The sequence below is a fragment of the Hoplias malabaricus genome, chromosome 16, assembly GCF_029633855.1.
Source record: "Hoplias malabaricus isolate fHopMal1 chromosome 16, fHopMal1.hap1, whole genome shotgun sequence".
NCBI classification, from domain to species: Eukaryota; Metazoa; Chordata; class Actinopteri; order Characiformes; family Erythrinidae; genus Hoplias; species Hoplias malabaricus.
This window is the reverse complement of record NC_089815.1, coordinates 20,187,420-20,209,303: the sequence shown is the minus strand read 5'-3', so window position 1 is coordinate 20,209,303 and position 21,884 is coordinate 20,187,420. Positions and strand designations below refer to the sequence as shown.

The 21,884-nt window shown below is 37.2% G+C and overlaps 2 protein-coding genes across 2 annotated transcripts in view; both read left to right on the top strand.

Annotated features, from left to right (window-relative positions):
* The window catches only part of LOC136671575 (guanine nucleotide-binding protein G(q) subunit alpha-like), a 141,133-nt gene extending 140,070 nt beyond the window's left edge, over nucleotides 1–1,063 (top strand). Inside the window, exons 6-7 of the mRNA XM_066647309.1 lie at nucleotides 80–233; nucleotides 864–1,063. Coding sequence (XP_066503406.1) covers nucleotides 80–233; nucleotides 864–1,063 — 354 coding nt within the window. The remainder of the gene's footprint in view (nucleotides 1–79; nucleotides 234–863) is intronic.
* Nucleotides 1,064–8,014: 6,951 nt separating this feature from the next.
* LOC136672008 (granzyme B(G,H)-like) lies at nucleotides 8,015–12,862 on the top strand. Its single transcript, XM_066647941.1, has 5 exons — nucleotides 8,015–8,072; nucleotides 9,146–9,296; nucleotides 10,167–10,314; nucleotides 12,019–12,249; nucleotides 12,483–12,862. Exons 1-5 carry the CDS (start codon nucleotides 8,015–8,017, stop codon nucleotides 12,636–12,638), a joined length of 744 nt encoding a protein of 247 aa, XP_066504038.1. The 3' UTR covers nucleotides 12,639–12,862.
* The last annotated feature ends 9,022 nt before the right edge of the window (nucleotides 12,863–21,884 follow it).

Here is a 21,884-nt window from a genome sequence, read left to right as displayed (position 1 = left end):
TTAAAAAGTGCCTTGTTTGATCCTTATTCTCTTGGAAAAGGAATAACCCACACTCATCTTCTCTCTCCTGATGTTGTAGAACCGTATGGAGGAGAGTCTAACACTGTTTTACACCACCATTCACTCAGTGTGGTTTGCCAGTGCCTCTATCATCCTCTTTCTGAACAAAATGGACATCCTAGCTGAGAAAATCAAAACATTAGACCTGCAGGTGTACTTCCCCAAATATGCAGGTAAGATGAATCTGCTGCTTAAATTAAACACCTTATGGGAGAGTGCAAAAAATAAAAGAAAAAAAACATCCATCCTCATTAAGCTGATAGTGGAAACCCTGACCATGATTGTGTTCCTTCATCAGTTGTGTCTGTGAAATGGTTACTGCATAGCTCTATATCTCCAAATCTCCACTTTCTCCTTTCCGTCTGTTACCCATGGCAACTATACAATGCACCCCTTTTTGCATCAGGATGCAGGCAAGACGTATATGTTGCTGCTGGAACTAGGTTGAAGTTTCACTCTCAGGCACAATAACTGCATGTATGATAGTATTTGTGATGTTCCTGTTGCTGATGTCTATTGATGTCAATTTCTCATTTGAATTGTACTAATGAGGCAATAAACTTCAACAAACAAAACACAGCAATATCACTCTCTTTCAAATTCTGCAATAATATGTCATATTTATTGTTTTTAAGTTTTCCTGATAAAATCTCATAATGTTTCCTCTCAGAATGATTCTGCTGTACTTCAGATCAGTTTCGGAACTTGATACTTTTTTCAATGTTAATTAGTTTAACGTCTATATTCACACTCATTGTTCATTGCATTTACCATTCCTCTTCTCTATTGGGTGCTGGCTGCAGGTAAGCCACGAGATGCTGAAGCTGCTATGAACTACATTCGTGTCATGTATAAGCATCAGGCCTTAAACCAGGACAAGAAGAGTAATAGTGTCTACTCTCACTTCACCTGCGCGACAGACACGGACAACATCCGCATGGTCTTTGGTGATGTTAAAGATACAGTGCTGATCAAGTCTCTGCAGGAGTATGGGGTGCTGTGACTAGCTCAGGACACTGAGGGTCTGCCCTTGCTTCTAAAGGCTGCAAAAAAAAAACCCACTCTGCCCTGGTATGGACTGGCAAAGCTGGCCTGTAGTGCTCATTTTCTGGGCTCTGAGTTGTCATTTTCCACCAAATATTTTCAGGGCTTTTTGTCTTCTTTTGCTCCTGTGTTAGATGTTGATGAAGGTCATTATGGTGAAGGTGGTTATGACTGTGCTGCTGTGTTTACTGGAGATGGAGAAGAGTTCACTGTAGAATTTGAAAGATTTACATAGATGTAAAGTAACTTTTCTCACATTAATATTATTAGAATAAAGGAAAATCTTTTTAAACTCTCTAGAGATCTGAAACTTGGAGACCAGAAACTATTCTAGGACTGAAAATAGTTCCCAAAACATCATACTGCTAAATGCCTTGTAAATTCTCTCTTACTTGTAAATGAATTATTTTATTTCTTCCAGTATCTCAAAACCCTTCATATATCGATTAATACATTAGTGTTGGGTCCTATTTATAAAATTCAGTATCACAATAAATGCTCATTTATGCTCAAAGTTTAATACGTATACAGATATGCATGAAGCCTTCAGTCAGAACTCTGTGTTCAGTTCACCTGTAGGTTTGCACATTCTCTGGATGATTACGGATGCATACGGTCATTTTGAGAAGTATTTAATGGCCTCACAGACCACTGCCTCTTACAATGCTGCCTCTTTCGTCTTTTTTTTTTTTTTTGTATTATGTAACGTTACATTATAAGCATCTCCTCCAACATCGCCATCTTTGTTGTTGTCATGAAAAACATTTCACCCTGAACTGCTCTAGTGGATGTAGTGTTTAACATCCATGCCAACATAAAGGATGCATAGAAGTATGTGGCAGTGATGGTTACAATGTTTGAAATGGACATATGCATTTACATATGTAAAGAGAGTATAAATGAGCCTTCATTTATCGCACCAAAATAACACCAAAAAGGGGACAAAAATTCAGAAACCATATTTCGAGCAAGTACAGATACTCTTTATTTTGTGTTTATTCTGAACTCGTATAAGCAAACAGCAAATTCATTAGGGCTATATAAGGTTTTGCACTCTATGAAATCTGAAAATCTATATTGTTGTTGTGTCATTAATTTTACCAGTCTAATTAGTATAAATGTTGAAACGATCCAGGCTTTATAAGCAAACACATTCCATATGTTTATTTTAAGCATTTAAAATAAACTAATATGCATCTTTTACCAGTTTTACATTGAGTTTTACTTTAAAAAACCCAAGCTTGGTGACGCTATTTTTTCCACATCTAACAACTGATGAAGCACTTTGCTCAGGCTATCACCCATATTCATAATCAGTGAACTTCCTAGGGCTACCAGAAGATGTTTTACTCATTTTATGAAGCATTTATTTTCTTACAAATTCTCATTTTCATGGAAGAAATTAAATGAGAGTATTATTAGCTTATTGCAAAGCTAAAATACAAAAGCATTATGATTACACTAAAATAAATGGACAAAAAAAGCTTACGCTGACCTGAGAATGTTTTATTGTGCGACAGCAACAGTCACATAATATATATGCAACTTTTTCTTAGTTCAGTATTCATTCCAGACTGTCTTCTCACTCTAGTGACTGCAGTGGCCTTACAAATGTGATCAGATTTTTCAAAGATATCTGAATTATTAGTTTGATTGTGGATGGGTATGGATATTTTTGGGCATGTATGATGACCTGACTGAGTCAACAATGTCAATTATGAAGGCTTTGCAAAAACTAGAGCATATTTTACACAGAACAATTCGCTAATCTCTAAGATTAATCAGTTATGGGGAAACTCTGCACTGGTCAGAAACTCTTAGTCATTCCTCATTGTCTTTAAGGAATGCTGTTGGCATCATGACGTTCAGTATATTTCCAGGGCTGTGTGGGTCATTGTTTCTCTTATTCAGTGCTGAATATCACAAGAGGGAGAGAAAAAAATGTCATCTTTAAATAATGTCCAATCCCTGATTCACCCCAAACTATTCCACTAGCTGATGTTCTTATCTACTGGGATCTACATATTTATTTATCGGTGCAGATTTGTTTCATTCCATTTTTAGTCTACTGTCACTCACACCTTCATGCAATCTATATTTTAATCATGTTGCTTTTAAATGAGATCATTGAGAGGGGTAGTCAATACATTTGTAAATCATTTTTATCTTAGTATTGTGAACTGGCATCTTAAACATAGAAGTTTATATTCAATTATAAATAAGCGAGACACTGAAAATGAAATAGATGTTCAGTGTTATTTTTAAAAATGTATGTTTTTTTAAACGTAACAATGTTTTAAGTAACAATCTAAAGCATCTTCACAAAATTAAGTGCTATTTGTTGTGCTGTGTACATATTGACCCACTGTACCATTACAGCCAATATCATGTTTCAACCTTAAAATACAGCAATATGTAAAATGCAAAATAAGCAAAGCAACAAACACAAATACTGGCACTTAAAATTTGTTAGATGGATACTGTTGTATACCATGAATAAAATGTGTTTAAATTTGTCTTTAGTTCAGCACGTTGCTACCAAATGTGGCCATATTTTGCTGATATAATAGACCTGGCTATGTGAGGTTGGCATGTCCAGTGTTTTTCTATTATTGGAAGCTTGAAAGGAGCAGGTGGCTGGCTTCATATGCTTTGGAGGAAGCATGTGCTTGCCCTCACATTCGCAGGTTAGTGGCATTGTGCTTTAACAGGAGGCTAATGTGTGCAATTAGCAATGATTTAATTTGTCGAAAAAAATATACAGTAAAATTTGTCTCAAAAAAGAAAACATCAAGCAAGTTCATTTAAAAGCAAAGAATGTGAAGTGCTGACCTTTACATTTGAACTTACATTTTCTTTTGTTAATTTTTGTTTTACTTACTATATCTGTAGCAGTAGTCTATAAGCATCATGGTCATAGAACATGATGGGATCCATGCTTCAATAGTTTGGACATTATTTCTAATGCTTGAGACCATTATCAGTCAAAAAACAAGGCTTGAAACACCTCTAGAGGGCAGCACCACTATTTGAGCTCTATATAGTCACTGTGATATCCTGCCTTAAGAAATGCACCTTCCTGGGTGTTGGTGTGTTGTTTTTATTTGTACATATGTATATCATTAGATTACTTACAAATTGTTCTTCTGTTCAGGCTATAGACTATAGTCTATAGGTACACCCTCAAAAAAGGGGAGGCTTGTTGCACCTGGTGTTGTGAGGCATTTAAGCAGTAAGAATACATCCATGTATACTTTATCTATATTGTTCGCCTGAGTTTAAAATCGGGTGATATTAGATTAGCTTTGGCTGTTGTGTAGTTTATAGAAGAAGAAGTAGAAAGTGTAGTTACCTCTGCTTTTGATCATAGCTGAATCAAACAGGTGGTGTTGGCATTACAAAGGAATCGTAGCCGTGAGTCACGCTGCCTCAGTATGATGCTCCTTAATAATCATTTTTTGTCTTTTTTTTCTTCCTTTTCATGCCATGGGTTGTTTTTCTCCCTTTTTTAGACACATCATCTCCTTTCTCTCCCTCTTCTGTTATTGTCGATGCCACCTTCACACAGCCAGGCCCACCTACCCATACTTCATGTAGGAGACATTTAATCATAAGAGCAGCCAACGGATGAAAAGACTGTTCCCGTTGTCGGTTGGTTGGCCATTTTGCACATAAAAGCAGTACATTTTATTTAGTGATGATATTTTTTTCTGTGGGGATTTGTGTTGTATATTTGGATATTGTTTGCAATTTTATATGTAAACTATAGATGAACTGTATTTGTTTTTCTGAATAAATATGTGAAATAAATATGGTATAAAATCTATAATATCAGTAACAAAAAGGACTGTCAATCTACCTTTCATTCTCTTCCTCCGTCCACCCCAAACTGTTTCCAGTTTTCTCGATCATCTTGTGTTTTGAAGTGAGGACTTAATTTCTCACATGCTGGAGTAAACAGAAATGTCATTCCAGGAAGTTTTAATCAAATGGATCATCCAGCTGCTCTTGGGCAAATAATCATATAGCAGCTTTGTGGTGCCATTTAGAGGAACAGTATACGGATGTGTACCCACAGTTAGTCAGGAAGCTCAGAGCATTCAGCCACTTGTTAGCTCCTGGTATTTACATGAATAGAGACTCTGATCTAAGAAAACACTTGGAAATATAAGTCTGATGTGCCACTGTTCTAAAGGTGATGAAATATTATACACAGCCTGGTTGTGGTGTTCTATGTGTGCTTTAATCTACGTAATGACTCACTTCACACTGCAGCTAACCATAACTCACTTTAAACCTCAGCACATGCAAAGACAGGAAGGGCGACAAGGTGACATAACAGGGGGTGTCTCTCTCACACAGCTCCAGAGGGCTTAGATTGTGTGTTAGATCCCTGCCTCGGTTCTGTGAGAATTTTGGTGTTTTCGCCCAGTATCTGTGTGGGGTTCCTCCAGGCCCTCTGGTTTCCTCCTACAGTCAGCTATTGCAATGGTAAAAGTCTATGAAATTACAGCTGTTTACAAAACATCTGAAGATATTACTAATCCATTTTTAATGTGGATCAGTAAACTGAGCAAAACATGTTATAGCTATGGACATGGAACCTGTGTCATTTCTGAGAAAACAAAACTGATGTGTATCACAAGGGTGAACTCACACACATGAGTCAGAATGCCACATGAAGAACACTCCCTCATTTCTAATCGTCTTATAGTTTTTCCCCTTTTCAGTTTTTGCTAGAGATGTGAAATGCTAGACTGGTATCCGTCACAATCTAATATATGTGGTTATCAGTTTAATTCTGAAGTATTTCATCAGTTTATTATCTGATTTCATATACCATTTCTGATTTATATTCCCAGGCTTTTAAATGCATATGAAGATACCAGTGGAGTCGTTTTAATTTCTAGGCATTTGAAGATACTGTGTCCAAAATACTGTAATTTTAATGATTGAAAACAGCTACTTCAAGGAGCACCCATTCTTGACAGAGATGCTCATTTAGTATAACATCCATAGAAAAGTATTAATGAAATCAGGTGCTAAGCTGCACATGAGCCTAAGGTAACCAAGCTTTGGCTAGTTGGTGAGTGAAAGACCACACATCTTTTATTCTTTTTTTAGTCACTACAGTCATTACATACAAGTTATCCAAGGAAAACAAAAACAACATTTGAAGCCTTTACTAAATATTGAACTGAGTATTAAACATAAACAATCTCATGTCCCACAAAATGTATTAAAGCAAAAAAAAAACTTGCTGATTGTTCATTCTCTTAAATATTTTTATTTACTTGTATTATTTATTACTGACCCAATTTTGTATTTTGTAAATATAAATATATTTTCACTCAAACAGTTGGGAGAGTGCGGGCAAATTAAGAGTGAAAATTGAAAATGTATTGACATTTAAAAGTACAACTAAATTTCAAGACAAAATTGTCAGTTCAAAAATAATATTTCTCAGTGCAATAATTTCATAAATAAATTCAGGAAATCTGGAGAAATATCAGTCTGTGTCGGGTAAAACACTCTGAAATGAGCAAGACCTTTGAGCCCTCAAACAGCACTAAATCAGGAATCATCAAGCTATAAATTCAAAACATATTCAGTGATGTGAAAATCTTTGCTCTGGTGCCATAAGTCTATTGTTCTGAGAATACTAGCAGTTTTTTTATCAGTTTTTTTTGTTTGTTTGTTTGTTTGGAAATGTACTCCTTGTGTGTTTCCTTTTGATTTATGGCTGTTTCCACTGGAAATAAAAAAAAAGAGTGTTGCACAGTATGATCTCTATGCTCTACTGTGAATTAATAAATGTGACTCACACCATGTGATTAACAACCTTTTCTCAAGTACTAAATGACCATTTATTATTCAAATAAAATTTAAAGAAATGCCACATTCAAAACAGACTCTTTACATTTTGTCTTTTCTCACAGACATTTCAAGCTCTCAGACATTTGTGGCTCTAATTAACTTCCTGTGTTATTTTTCTCAAGTAGCTGCTGGTTGGTTACGAAACCACATATAGAGCTGTCAATCTAATTTCTAGTGCAGAAATTAAAGGGGCAAGGTATGCTTATAATCCCAGAAAACCTGGCCTATCCCCGATTATTGGAAAGCTTTTATTTCTAATAAACTTTTAGGAATCTATGGAGTCCCTTCCACAGTTACTGTAACAGCCGGCTGGTCAATAGAGGGCACCCTGGAGGAACTTTAAAAAAAACCCTCAGGCTTGCTTTATCTATCACCCTAAGCAGTGTCAGATAATGGTGAATTCTGTTGATTATTTGTAAAGAAACCACAGGTAAAAGAGTTCAATCCAGACACTCACAAAGAGAGAGTGACAGAGAGAAAGAGAGAGTACATTTCGTTGCATATAGATACAATATGGTCCAGCAATATAGAAATGTCTAATACAGCATTATTAGTGTTTTTGGTAATACATCTGCATGTAGTCTGTAATGTCCATATAATGTAATTTACCTTAAGCCCATTAGAGCTGCAATTTATTCCAATAGCACCATGATACACTGTGGTTTTCTTAAAAATAATTAGTTCTTATTAAGGGACTGTTTTCCTCTCAATAAATTTACTTCAGTTAAAGGAACGCTATGTAATATTTTTTACCTTAAATTACACCTTCGAAATCATTTTGATGTTTCACTGGCCAGTTGTTAGTAGTAATGCCAGATAATGATAGGGCCAAGGGTTTAAAAAGAAACCAAAAGAACTTCATGTGCACACCCCATGCTGAGCACCGATAACTCTGTCACTAATCTTTACACGATCTCTGTGAAAGTAAACCACACAGGAAATTTGGTGGAAATTAATATTTATTTTTTTTAAGAAGGAGCAGTTTATATTAAACACCTTCTCCCTCACTGTGGAGAACATAAAGCATAGAGTCATGGCTCTGGTTCATCTGCTCCTACTGCCGGCTGTACTGCTGCCCCTCGGTCACTCAGGTAAGTGTCACACACACATAATCACACACACACAGCCTGTGTTGTCCAGTAGCTCAGAGGAAAATTTCAGTTCCAAGGGTTGAGGGTCTAAAATCTTTGATTGTGACTGCTGTCTTCTCTAAAACAGCTATGAACCCTATACTAATTTAAATGCTCTGGTAGGTTAATTGTGTGGCTGGGGAACCCCCCAATGCTACACCAATAAGGGTCCTTTGCCAAGACTCCAGCACTACATTGGCTCACATTTGCAACAGGATTAAACTGTAACGTGCTCTGGATAAAAGAATCTGCCAAATGCAATCAATGTAAATGTGAACAGCTCCAGTGTTTGTGAAGACTGGAACAATGTGGAATCTGTATTATGTAATTAGAACAGGATACAAAGTAAATGTATTCAGATTAAAATTAATGATTTTTTATTTATTTACACGTATCAACTTCTCTGAATATCACCTAAAACTGATTAGTAAACTTGAACAGTCAGTTCTATAAACACTTTTTGGACATTTAAAAAACTCACAAATATGTGAAATTATGTGCAGCAATGGCTTAAAAGTTAGAAAACTGAATTTACAGACAGCAATATTCACACCTGAAGTGCCCTTGCACAGAAGATTGAAAATGGTCAAAAATTAAATTTGCAAACTCTCAAAAATGTTGATTTATTTAAGCAAAATGAAAATTATTGGCCAATATTTTGATAGATTTACTTAAACAATGATATGTCTAGAAGAAACGTATATAAACTAAGAGCTTATTATTACCTGATCATAGTGGTTGACTGGACATAATCAATAACACAGATATAAGAAACACTGACTAGGTTCCATTGATTTAATTTACCAAGTTTGCTGCAGTATATCTTTTAAAATGTACGTTGTTTAATGGCAGTGGCTGGTGATATTAGGGCTTTGGTTCAGTGTTGTTTCTGAGAAGAGTGAAAAATATACATACCAGTAAGTACTTATAACCAGCATGTCTCTGTACTGAAATCCTGTACCTCTCTTTCTCTCTGTCTCTCTCTCTCTCTCTCTCTCTCTCTCTCTCTCTCTCTCTCTCTCTCTGTCTCTCAGCCAGTGTGAATGTGGGTATCGTGAATGGCACAGTGGCAAAGCCTCATTCCAGACCCTACATGGTTTCTGTTCAAGGAAACGGGGACCATGCCTGTGGGGGTTTCCTCGTGTCTGATCTCTTTGTCATGACGGCTGCACACTGCTGGACCAAGTATGCTCTTCTTTTACTGAATACTTTTGGGCAAACTGACCTTTCTATCTGACTGACACTTCTGCCTAGTTTCTGTTTGTTTGCTAAATTGAAAATGCATAAAAATAAAATGTGGCCGTGTAAAGATTATGGCAGATTTATTCATTGTCTGTAAGCGCTTATTCAATTCAGCGTCACTGTGGGTCTAGTGCCTACCCGGAATCACTGGGCACAAGGTAGGAACACACCAGTCCTTCGCAAGGTGACACACACACAAACACATTTTTTGAGTCGCCAATCCACTTAACAATGTATGCTTTTGGACTGTGGGAGGAAACCAGCAGAAACCCACGTGCACACGGGGAGAACACACCAAACTCCTCACAGACAGTCACCTGGAGCGGGACTTAAACCCACAACCTCCAGGTCACTGGAGCTGTGTGACTGCGACACTTCCTGCTGCACCACCGCGCCGCCCCATGGCACATTTAGTATATATGTCAGTATATTTCTTGTTTAACAGTACTGTATATTAAACCTTATAGAATTTTTTAAGTTGACTCGCTGAAAAATAAACCTGTATGTTCAGTGGAGCTGAGATACTTCACTCATCACAGTTGTAAATAAATCTTTTTATCTCCAACACAGCAACTTTACATAGGAAAGATAACTTAGCTTTTTAAATCTGACATGATATTAGGTCACTGGCAGTTTGTTGGATGCTGGCTTCACATGTATCAGAAGAAGCATGTGCTAGTCTTCAGTTTGTCAGCATGGTCTGATTGTGGGTAACCTAGTAGTAATGACAGAAGTGGACAGTTACTAAACTGGGGAGTAAACTGAGTAAAGAAAACCATTTTTCAACAAGTTACTGTCTCCTGGTTCCTCTAGGAGTGGACTGGATAAGGCAGAAGTGACAGCAGTGATCGGAGCTCATGATCTGAAGTCCAATGACTTTGAGCGTATAGCAGTAAAGGAGCACCACATTCATCCAGAGTTCAATTACTCTACTCCCAGCAATGACATCATGCTTTTGAAGGTAAACTCTGCTATTTACTTTCAGCCTAGCTTTATTGTACAGGTATTGATATTAGGACATGCCTTTCAGTGTATTCTAAACTTAATAGTAACTTCTTTGAGTATAAAATGTATGTTGTGATGAGTGTGAGGAACTGAAATATCAAGCCCTTAGGGTTTAAGGTTAATGGTCTATACACACTACAACATAGGAGCATATTTCTGCTAGAAATAGATACACTAGCACTTTAGTTACATTACACTTCAATAGAATAAAGAAATAAAGCTCTTACGAACACTTTCACTAAATAAAAATTAACTTCTACACTATTTCTGTAGGATACTCAAGCCCACTTTGGTTGGTGAGGCTGTAGAGCAGAGGTATTCTAACTGTGGGGTGTGTGATGGGAACAGGTGACAAGCAAAATTAGAAATTGCAAAAAATAAATATTTAAAGACTGCTTGCATTTTTATTTACCGTTTTCATATATTTCACTATCCATTTTGGTAATGTTGGTTTATTTTACTACATTACTAAATGTTTATTTGATAGACTAATAGTACACAAAAATAGTATTTTTCTTTGACTTAAACCAGAATAAATCTGAGAAGAATTCAATGATTAAAATAAAACTAAACGTAATACACATTTTAGTCTAAAGACTAAGATTGAAACTAAATAAATCAGCTGCCAGAAATAACACTGTGTCCGTGTCACTGCAGCACTGAGAATGATCCACCACCAAATCATACTCTCTGCTCTGTGGGGGTCCTGACCATTGAAGAACAGTGTGAAGAGCGACAAACAATGTGTGCACAGCAACTGATGGACTACACTCTGTAATTGTAGAAGTAGAAAGTGCTCCTGTATGGTCAGTGAAGCTGAGACAATGGACAATGAATATAGAAATAAGGAAGCGCACATAATATTCTGATATGACACTGTATTGAGTTTACACGAGAGAAACAAACAAAAAAAAAACCTAAAGGTTTTACCTAAAGAACTGGAATAGAATTAAGGAAAGTTAAGGACTGGATGAGGAGAAAAAAATGATGTTATGTTCATATGTGGTGAATAGAGGAGAAGCATTTAATATACGCTGCCGTAATTTCCATGTTGATGCATTTGTTTTCGATGGGGTGTTCTCAAAAAACTGTTGGATGGGTCTTTGGGGGGTGAGCTGAGTCTTTCTGTTCTGTTTTAACTCTTACACAACTGCTCACTTTTTGATTTCTATCAGAAGTTTGACCAGAGGACGATGGGTTACATTTGTGAGTCTTGGTTCCCCCCAAGATTTCTTCCTCCAGCCTCAAGGAAGTTCTTCCTTGCCACTGTGGTCTTTGGCTTGCTCGCATGGGGCTTTCTGATCCACATTGTTATCTGTTCTGATACCAGTTCTGTAAAGCTGCTTTGTGACAACATCACTTACAAAAATGTGCTATATAAATATATTTTGATAGATTGACTGATGACATCACAAATGTGTGCACCTCAAAGTGACAGGGACTCAGAGCAGGTTTAAAGTAAGAGTCATGAGGCTGTTACACCCAGTGCTGTTAGTAACCTTACTGATGCTTAAAGAATACAACCCCAGAACAACATTCAGCAAATGTAATGTTGCCCAATTTTCATTCTCCCACCATGCTCCATCATCCAGATTCTCTCATATTAATCAAGTTCAGTTTTGTTTACTACATTTAACTAATTTTCTTGTCTTTGTTACAGCTAGGAAAGTCGACTGAAAACAGCAAGAATGCTGCAAAGATTTCCATCTCTAAACTAAACAAAGGCATGGATGGGTCTTGCAGCGTAGCTGGTTGGGGAAGAATTAAAACCAAAGGAAATAAAAGTAACGTACTTCTGGAGACGAACGTCGACGTCTTTAAAAATTGTGAAACATACTGGAACTACAACAACATACTGTGTGCAGGTGGTTATAAAGGAGGATTTTGTCAGGTAAATTATCCTTAAGATTAAACCCATTAAACCCAAGCAGATTTCAGTTTCCTGGACCAGGATTAAACCTAGTCCTGAGCTGCCCAGCATTCTGATTGGAGATTAACTACAGAAAGTACAATTTAGTCCAGGTCTAAGCTTAATCCTTGGTATGAAAAAAAACAAAAAATTATCAGAAGCTTTATAAAGGTTTAGTTCAGCAGTGTGTTAACGTTGCTTATGTTTTGTTGCAGGGGGACTCTGGTGGTCCTCTGGTGTGTGATAAGAAAGCAGTCGGCATTGCTTCCTTCACCGAAAAGGACAACTGTGACAACCCCACAAAACCAAATGCCTACACCAATATTTCTGCATTCATGTCCTGGATCAAGAAAATCATTGAACACCAGTAATTCCAGGGTATAGAGGCCTTAATTTGGTTGTAGTGGTGTTTCAGTTCACTGAGGAAGTGATGTGTTAAACCTATGCCATTGTAAAAGAATGTAAGGTTAAATGTTGACTGAATATGGATGAAGCACTGTCATTAGAACATCATCTAGAACTTGATATTTCACTATAAATAAACCATTTCTGCTTTAAAAACTGTTATGAGTTTTCTCACCACTTGTTCGGATGTCATCGGTCCTCTCACGTTGTATACTGTAATTATAGGTTTATAAAATATACAGAATGTAAAAGATTCTCCAGTAATCTTGCTATTAGCACTCGAGTGGAGTTTTTGTGCATAATTATATCAAAGATTAAACCCATGAATGGAGCTACACCATCAGGAGTGCATTTATATAAATGAATGGCTGCATATTTCATGTGTTATTCTTGTTATTCTCTTCATAGACATTATCATTATCTTTGACAATGCCCAGGATGAAGCCTAAAATTATATATATATATATATATATATATATATATAAATAAAGTTGGGACACTAAACAAATTGTGAATGAAAACTGAATGCAATGATGTGGAGATGGCTAATGTCAATATTTTATTCGTAATAGAACAAAGATGACAGATCAAAAGTTTAATCTGAGTAAATGTAACATTTTAAAGGAAAAATATGTTGATTCAAAATTTCACAGTGTCAGCAAATCCCAAAAAAGTTGGGACACGAAACAATAAGTGGCTGGAAAAAGGAAATTGAGCATATAACGAACAGCTAACACTAATTAGGTCAATTGATAACATGATTGGGTATAAAAAGAGCTTCTCAGAGTGTCAGTGTCTCTCTGAAGCCAAGATGGTAAGAGGATCACCAATTCCACCATTGTTGCGCAGAAAGATAGTGCAGCAATACCAGAATGGTGTTACCCAGCGTAAAATAGCAAAGACTTTTAAGTTATCATCATCAACCGTGCATAACATTATCAAAAGATTCAGAGAATCTGGAACAATTGCTGTGCGTAACGGTCAAGGCTGTAAAACTCTACTGGATGCTCATGATCTTCGGGCCCTTAAACGTCACTGCACCTCAAACAGGAATGTCACTGTCAAGGAAATAACAGAATGGGCTCAGGAATACTTCCAGAAAGCATTGTCAGTGAATACAATCCACCGTGCCATCCGCTGTTGCCAGCTGAAACTCTACAGGGCAAAGAGGAAGCAATTTCTAAGCAAGCTCCACAAGCTCAGACGTTTGCACTGGGCCAGGGGTCTTTTAAAATGGAGTGTGGCAAAATGGAAGACTGTTCTGTGGTCAGATGAGTCACAATTTGAAGTTCTTTATGGAACACTGGGACGCCATGTCATCCGGACCAGAGAGGACAAGGATAACCCAAGTTGTTATCAACGCTCCATTCAGAAGCCTGCATCACTGATGGTATGGGGTTGCATGAGTGCTTGTGGCATGGGCAGCTTGCATGTCTGGAAAGGCACCATTAATGCAGAGAACTATGTTCAGGTTCTAGAACAACATATGCTCCCATCTAGACGTCATCTCTTTCAGGGAAGACCCTGCATTTTTCAACAAGATAATGCCAGACCACATTCTGCAGCAATCACAACATCGTGGCTACGTAGGGGAAGGATCCGGGTACTGAAATGACCAGCCTGCAGTCCAGATCTTTCACCTATAGAGAACATTTGGCGCATCATAAAGAGGAAGGTGTGACACAGAAGGCCCAAGACAATTGAACAGTTAGAGGCCTGTATTAGACATGAATGGGAGAGCAAAAAATGACCTTGTCCCAACTTTTTTGGCATTTGTTGACACCATGAAATTTTGAAACAACATATTTTTCCCTTAAAATGATACATTCTCTCAGTTTAAACTTTTGATCTGTGATTTGTGTTCTATTCTGAATAAAATATTAGATGTTGGCACCTCCACATCATTGCAGTCAGTTTTTATTCACAATTTGTTTATTGTCCCAACGTTTTTGGAATCCGGTTTGTATGTATATATATATATGAATAAAATAAATTAAACCACTTGAACTGAACTGGACCTGAACTGGATAAGTGGTTTCAGACAATGAATGACTGAATGTGTCATGCCCTTGTTCTGTCTTGTCTGTGTTGTTGTGCTCACTTAGCACATGGCTCTGTTTGTCTGTTTGTTATCTTTCTTTTCTATGTGTTATGCTAGTCTCTTTCTGTTTTGTTATATTTTGTAAATAAAAGTCAGTGTGTTTTAACGTGTGCATCCACCTCCGTCAGTCTGCCCCGCAGTCCTGACAGAATGAATGAATGGATAATGTGCCACAGAAACACAGCATGTTATGAATTAACACTATGCTAATAACTTTACAACTAGCCCCTTGATCAGAATCAGGGTGCGAATTATACAATGACAGTTATTGGGGTAAACTTTTTGTTCAGGACATAATGGGAAACCAGTACAGCACAGGTGTGTGCTTCAGTAAACTGAAGTCTTACAATCCTTATAGGGTCTTGCTTGTTTGCTATAATGTTTGCAGTACATTAATGATCAATCCATTACACCAGCCAATATGTCACATAACACACAACCTTTGTAGTCAGGGGTCACCAACAATATATTACAGAGTAAAATCACACAGTGCTAATGGTTACTACCATACACAATTTAGGCCTGTACATGACTATCATAAATAGCATAGATCACACAATAATCTAAATCTGTCAGCCCTTTTCTCACCCTAAAAATTAAATTCACATTATACAGAATAGTTTCTATGGGAATCATGTGTTAATTAATTCTGAATACATGGGAATAATGTCACTGAAAGTCACTGTGGGTTAGGCTTTTGTCCTATCTCATCCATTCATACTGGGACCAATACAGCATCTACAGTGTGAAATGTTAAGGGAAGAGTGGTGGGACGCCTTCTTATAGAAGTTTGGCTATTGTTAGTCTCCAAAGTAAACTCTGCTTTAGTGAATCACATTAAGTGAAGCATTCTTTAAAAAAGAAAAAAAGAAGAAAAAGCATTTCAACCGATGTGCCTCAGCCATGTGATTCAGGTTTATACATCAATGTATTGATTCACTGTAGTAATATTTGTGTTTACTGTAGAACTACACACAGTAACTAATACCTCACTACTACAGCCACCAGATCAATAAAGTTCTTGTTCAAATTTTCCCTTCCAGTTTAAAATGGTGCATATTACATTGAGCTTGTAATAGTTGTTAAGTTCTTGATGAGTTTTATACATTTCTGCTTATGTTGTGCAGAACATACAAACAGTCCACATAAAAAAAATAAATATGGCTTCTTTGAATGTTCTGTTCCACATTAGAAGCCAATGAATTACTTTCAAAATGACTAAAAAACACGTCTTCAGCTTGAAACCTGTGTCACCACTGCAGTATTTAAGGTGAAACGGTAAAATTGAATAATCTAACATCTTCATGTGAGTGATTTACTGAAGACAGTGAAGTGTTTGTAAAAAGCTAGATAGCTACTTAAACGTATGCCTTTTCTGCCTCGTGCTGGTGCTACTTTAATGAGGACACAATCAATGTGACCAATGATATGTGTGAGGCAGGCGGAGAGGTAAAACTTAACTTGGAATTGTATGGTCCGATGTAGGGATGAAATAGTATTTCAAGATTCTTCCAGGCATGGATATTGTAAATTTATTGAAATATTTAACATTATATGTAAGAAAGATGTATAAATGTTTTGACCCCCTATGCTATTACTTTTAGCCTCGTTTGGGGGGGTTCAAGTCACTTAGGGGGTCAGCCCCCCCCCCCCCCAATCCCCTGTAATTCGAACCCTGATATTGAATATTATTTTGGTTTTCATATTTAATGTGAAGCCAGCCATGGCTTGAACCTCCACTAACTGAGCATCACTGGACTAACAACACTTGAAGGTGCTTGGAGTAGCACATTACTGGCCCAGTTTTGTTGTTAGCTGTAATGTCAAATAATGATAGGGCCAAAGAAACCAAAGGACTTTATGTTCACACCCCATGATCAGAACTGATAACTCTGTCTCTAATCTTTTAAACGGTCTCCGTGAAAGTAAACCACACAGGAAATGTGGAGGAAATGATTTTTTATTAAGAAGAAGCAAATAGTATTAAACATCGTCTCCCTCACTGTGGAGAACATAAAGCATAGAGTCATGGCTCTGGTTCATCTGCTCCTACTGCCGGCTGTACTGCTGCCCCTCGGTCACTCAGGTAAGTGTCACACACACATAATCGCACACACAGCCTGTGTTGTCCAGTAGCTCAGTGGAAAATTGTCAGCTTTCAGTTCCAAGGGTTGAGGGTCTGAATCTTGGGTTGTGACGGCTGTCTTCTCTAAAACAGCTATGAACCCTATACTATTTAAAATGCTCTGGAACGGTTAACTGTGTGGCTGGGGAACCCCCCAATGCTACACCAGTCCTACACTTTGCCAGGACTCCACTACATTGGCTCACATTTGCAACAGGATTAAACTGTAACTTGCTCTGGATAAGAGAATCTGCCAAATGCAATCAATGTAAATGTGAACAGCTCCAGTGTTTGTGAAGACTGGGACAATGTGGAATCTGTATTATGTAATTAAAACAGGATACAAAATCAATGTTAGCAGATTACAGTTCATCAAAATATTTTTAAAAGTTAAATTTTGTTTAGGTAATATCAACATATATAGCTCTTAATTCTGAATATCACCTAAAACTGATTAGTAAAATTGAACAGTCAGTTCTATAAATGCTTTTTGGACATTTCAAAAACTCACAAATATGTCTAATTTTGTGCAGCAATGACTTAAAGGTTAAAGATGTGGAATTAAGGAACATCAATTTCTCCTCCCTCAATATTCATGTCTGAAGTGCCCTTGCATAAGGCACCTAACCTCAACTGCTCCCTGGGGACCGATGTGGCTGCCTTGGTTTGTGTGTGTGTGTTCATAGCCATGGATAGGTCAATACAAAAAATTGATTATTTCAAGCAAAATGAGCAAAACTTGCTAGTACATACGACACCCGTAAAGGCTGAAATGGGAAGGAGTTCAGAGTGACTTGGATAGATGAATACAAAAAACAGGGGACAGTGACCAGGTGGAGGCAGGGTATATATAGGGTTGAGGGTAAAAGATTGGGTGTGGTCCTATTCCCAAAATCATGCTGTTACATAACTTGAATTATTGGCCAATATTTTGATAGATTAACTTACAACAAGTATGTGTCTAGAAGAAAAATAATTCATTTTAAGAGCTTATTATTACCTGATCATAGCGGTTGACTGGACATAATCAATAACACAGATATAAGAAACACTGACTAGGTTCCATTGATTTCATTGACCAAGTTTGCTGCAGTGTATTTTTTAAAATGTACATTGTTTAATGGCAGTGGCTGGTGACATTGGAGCTTTGATGCAGTGTTGTTTCTGAGAAGTGTGAAAAATATACATACCAGTAAGTACTTATAACCAGCATGACTCTGAACTCAAATCTCTCTCTCTCTCTCTCTCTCTCTCTCTCTCTCTCTCTCTCTCTCTCTCTCTCTCTCTCTCTCTCTTTCCGTCCCTCTCTCCCCCAGTCATTGTGAATGTTGGTATCATGAACGGCACAGAGGCAAAGCCACACTCCAGACCCTACATGGTTTCTGTTCAAAGAAACAGGTAGCAAGTCTGTGGGGGTTTCCTCGTTTCTGATCTCTTTGTCATGATTGCTGCACACTGCTAGAAAGAGTATGCTCTTTTATTTACTTAAGAGTTTGGAAAGATGGAACCAATGAATGGAGCCACCACTTTGCGTAATTAATGTATTCTTCCTACACTCTTAAAAATGATGGTTCTACAAGGGTTCTTTATTATAGGAAATGTTTTTTTGCATCATGAAAATGTTCTTCATATGGATAAAAGAGCACATGTCACGCCCCTATTAGTTGAGCTGCATTGGCTACCCTTAGCTGCTCGCATCAAATTTAAATCACTAATAATGGCCTTCAGAGTATTCACTGGTTCTGCTCCCATCTACCTCAATAGACTCTTAAAACCATACGTTAGCGCCCGCCCTCTCCGTTCCTCAAAGGAGTGCCAACTAACACGACCAACCCCCTGTACAGGTCAATCGAGGCTATTTTCATCTCTGGTACCACGCTGGTGGAACGAGCTTCCAAGCACTATCAGAGCAACAGGAACCCTCTCCGCATTCAAGAAATCCTTGAAAACCCAGCTCTTCCGAGAGTATCTTTTGCACGGAATGTCTTTCTTTAATGCACTTATTACTTCCTGGCAAATTGCACTTAATGTAAGGTATTTTGTATAATTTGTGCTGTAGTTAGAATGTTAGATCATCTTTTGTAAGTCTCTTTGGATAAAAGTGTCTGCCAAATGCATAAATGTAAATGTAAATGTAAAGAATGGGTTATAGATGGTTCTATATAGCACCATTTATAGAAGGGTTCTATATGGCACCAAAAACGGTTCCTCTATTGTTACAAGCTTGACATCATAACAATAAAGGAACTTAAAGGTGCTATATAGAATAATCTATAGCACATTCTTGCTCAACCTGAAGAATCCATTCATGGCACAAAGAATCTTTTAATCATGCAAAATTGTCCTTTCTTTACTAAAGAGCCTTTAAAAATATTTTGTCTTTTACTATGCACAGAAATATAGTAGTATCATATTAATAATTATTATTATTATATAATTGCGAGGGATTCAAACATCAGAACATATAAATGTCAATATTCTACAGAAACACAGCATGTTGTGTAAAACACTATGCTGATAACTTTACCACTAGCTCCACTAGAACCCAGATAAAACCATCTGATGAAATGTTTGTTCTTATCTTTGTTTTTTGGGGTGTTTCCAACTTCCTGAATATGGTGAAGGCTACAGAGGAGCCTCACAAAACCTCACAGATTTAACACAAATTAAATCCAGAATATTTGAACTTCACAAGTAAATTAAGCTGTGATGGACTTCAGAGATTTGTGCTGCGGTACCTGAGAGTTTGTGAACCCTTTAGAATTTCTCTACATTTCTCAAAAAACATTTGTGTTGAGGAAGTTAAGGCAATATTATCTATGAGTGAGAAATTTGTATGAATTTTTGCTTTCAGTAGGTGTTATGACTTCCTTGTAAACATCTGTTAAGCATCAGTCCTGCACATGACCTGATTTTAATCTCGCTCCTTCAAACAGAACAGCTTCAACTAAAGAAGTTCATTATATGAACTTCCATTGGATTAAGATCAGGACACTGACTTGGCCTTTCCCAAACATTAACTTCATACTTTTTAACTGTTCTTTGGTAGAATTATATCTGTGCTTAAGGCCTTTGTCTTACCACATGGTCCAGGTTCTCCTGAGATTCATTTAATAAACAGATATCCTGGAATTTCCCTGAACAATTTGGGATACTTCAGGATTCAACTTTCCCTCAATGATGGGCAAGCTGTACTGATACCTAAAGTTATGTAATAACAATTTTGGCAGTAGGACTATGCTTAAACTTCTCCCCTCAGCCGTATATATACCCTGCGAACTCGGGTCATGTCCATGTCAGACAAACTTGCTGCACTTGGCTCACAAAACCAAGGGCGTAGAATTAGTATGGACAGAAGTGACTAGCACTGACTAGTTTTTCCTTCTAGGTTTGAGCACTGACTAGATTGTATTGTATATTGCACTTATTACGTTTTGGTCGCATTGGTCCTTATTCTGACAAGCGTCTGAACTCAGAGGGAGTTTGGACTCTAACCTATTTGGACACTGGAGTGGAGCTGACAGACTACACTCATCACAGTTGTGAATAAACCTATAACATTGTAAAAGAATTTAAGTTTAAAAGTTGACTGAACATGGAAAAAGCACTCTCATTAGCACCTTCTTTCATTCATTCATTCATTCATTCATTCATTCATCAAGATTGTGGTGGGTCCAGAGTCTACCAGGAATCACTGGGCAAATAATGCTACAGAAACACAGCATGTTGTGTAATAATTCTATGTTGATAACTTTACAACAACCGCCTTTGGTCACAATCCAGATACGCTATTTTTATTAATCAACTGCTGTCTCGTAAAAAAAAAAAACACACATATAGCTGTCTACCTAATTTCCAATGCAGAAATTAAGGGGTCAAGGCATGCGAAGGATCCCAGAAAACCTGTTCTATCTCCAATTAATGGAAAGATTCTATTTCCTACAACCATTTATGGAGACGGCTCCACAGTTATTGGCACCAAGGCAGCACCCTCCATGATGGAGATATAAGTTTTTTTACTTTATAAAAAAAGATTCTATAATAATTAACTTCTTATTTCAGAACTGTGTATGCTACAAATGTAGAACAATGTGTAATATGAGAAAGACTGAGAAAAGGGAGTTTCATTATCATTAAACTGCTACTGGTAATGTTTTCAGTGATTTCATTGGGCAATATTTCAGGTGCCCGGTTGAATGCAGAATCACAGCTATCAAAAATCTTTGCTCTGAGAAAATAGCAACATATATTTAGCCAATCATGTTCCGTCAATTGGACCCCTCAGGGGTGCATTGTCTATTGCCCTAAGCAGATCAGTTAGAGGTGAATTCAGGACACCTGGAAGTATTTGTAAAGAAACTACAGGTCAAAAAGCTCGGTCCACACACACACACGCATACACACACATACATACATACAAAAAGGGAAAAACAGGGAGTGAGAGAAAAATCTTTGTGATGCTTCACTAACCTGTACCATGGAGAATATAGCCTATCATTGCTACTATGGGCTCAGCAATGCAGAAACTGCACTATGTAACCTTTGTAACTCCTGGAGGAGGGTAGGGGAACCACAGGAGCAAATAAAAAGAAAAGAAAAGAACATAAATAGATACATTTGTTTAAAATTGATTAATTTTTCTCATCTTTATCTGTCGTGAAAATAATTTTTGAGTGGACTGTATTTTTGAGAGTAAATTATGTGGGTCATAAATACACTTGGAAAACTCAAATTATTAGACAGATTTATATATGCTGCCCTATCAAAAATGTAGTTCTTGAAGAGTAAATTAGAAGGAACTATGATTACGTATTTAAGGGAATCCGGTTCTGATTCTAATCATGTCTGGTAATCAGATTATGAGTAGTCTTAACACGACTCAACACAAGTTATCAGCTTTAAGAAGGTTTATTCAGAGGGGAACTTGCAGGGCAATTTAGGATTTCAGCTATGTAATGGCTTAAATTTTGGGAAATATTCACCAAT

What these genes read in the sequence shown, in the direction of transcription:
- LOC136672008 (XM_066647941.1), top strand. Translation starts at nt 8,015, where the DNA reads ATGGCTCTGGTTCATCTGCTCCTACTGCCGGCTGTACTGCTGCCCCTC. An exon ending in ATGACATCATGCTTTTGAAG is followed by an intron (nt 10,315 to 12,018) that starts GTAAACTCTGCT and finishes TCTTTGTTACAG; the next exon opens with CTAGGAAAGTCGACTGAAAA. An exon ending in ATAAAGGAGGATTTTGTCAG is followed by an intron (nt 12,250 to 12,482) that starts GTAAATTATCCT and finishes GTTTTGTTGCAG; the next exon opens with GGGGACTCTGGTGGTCCTCT.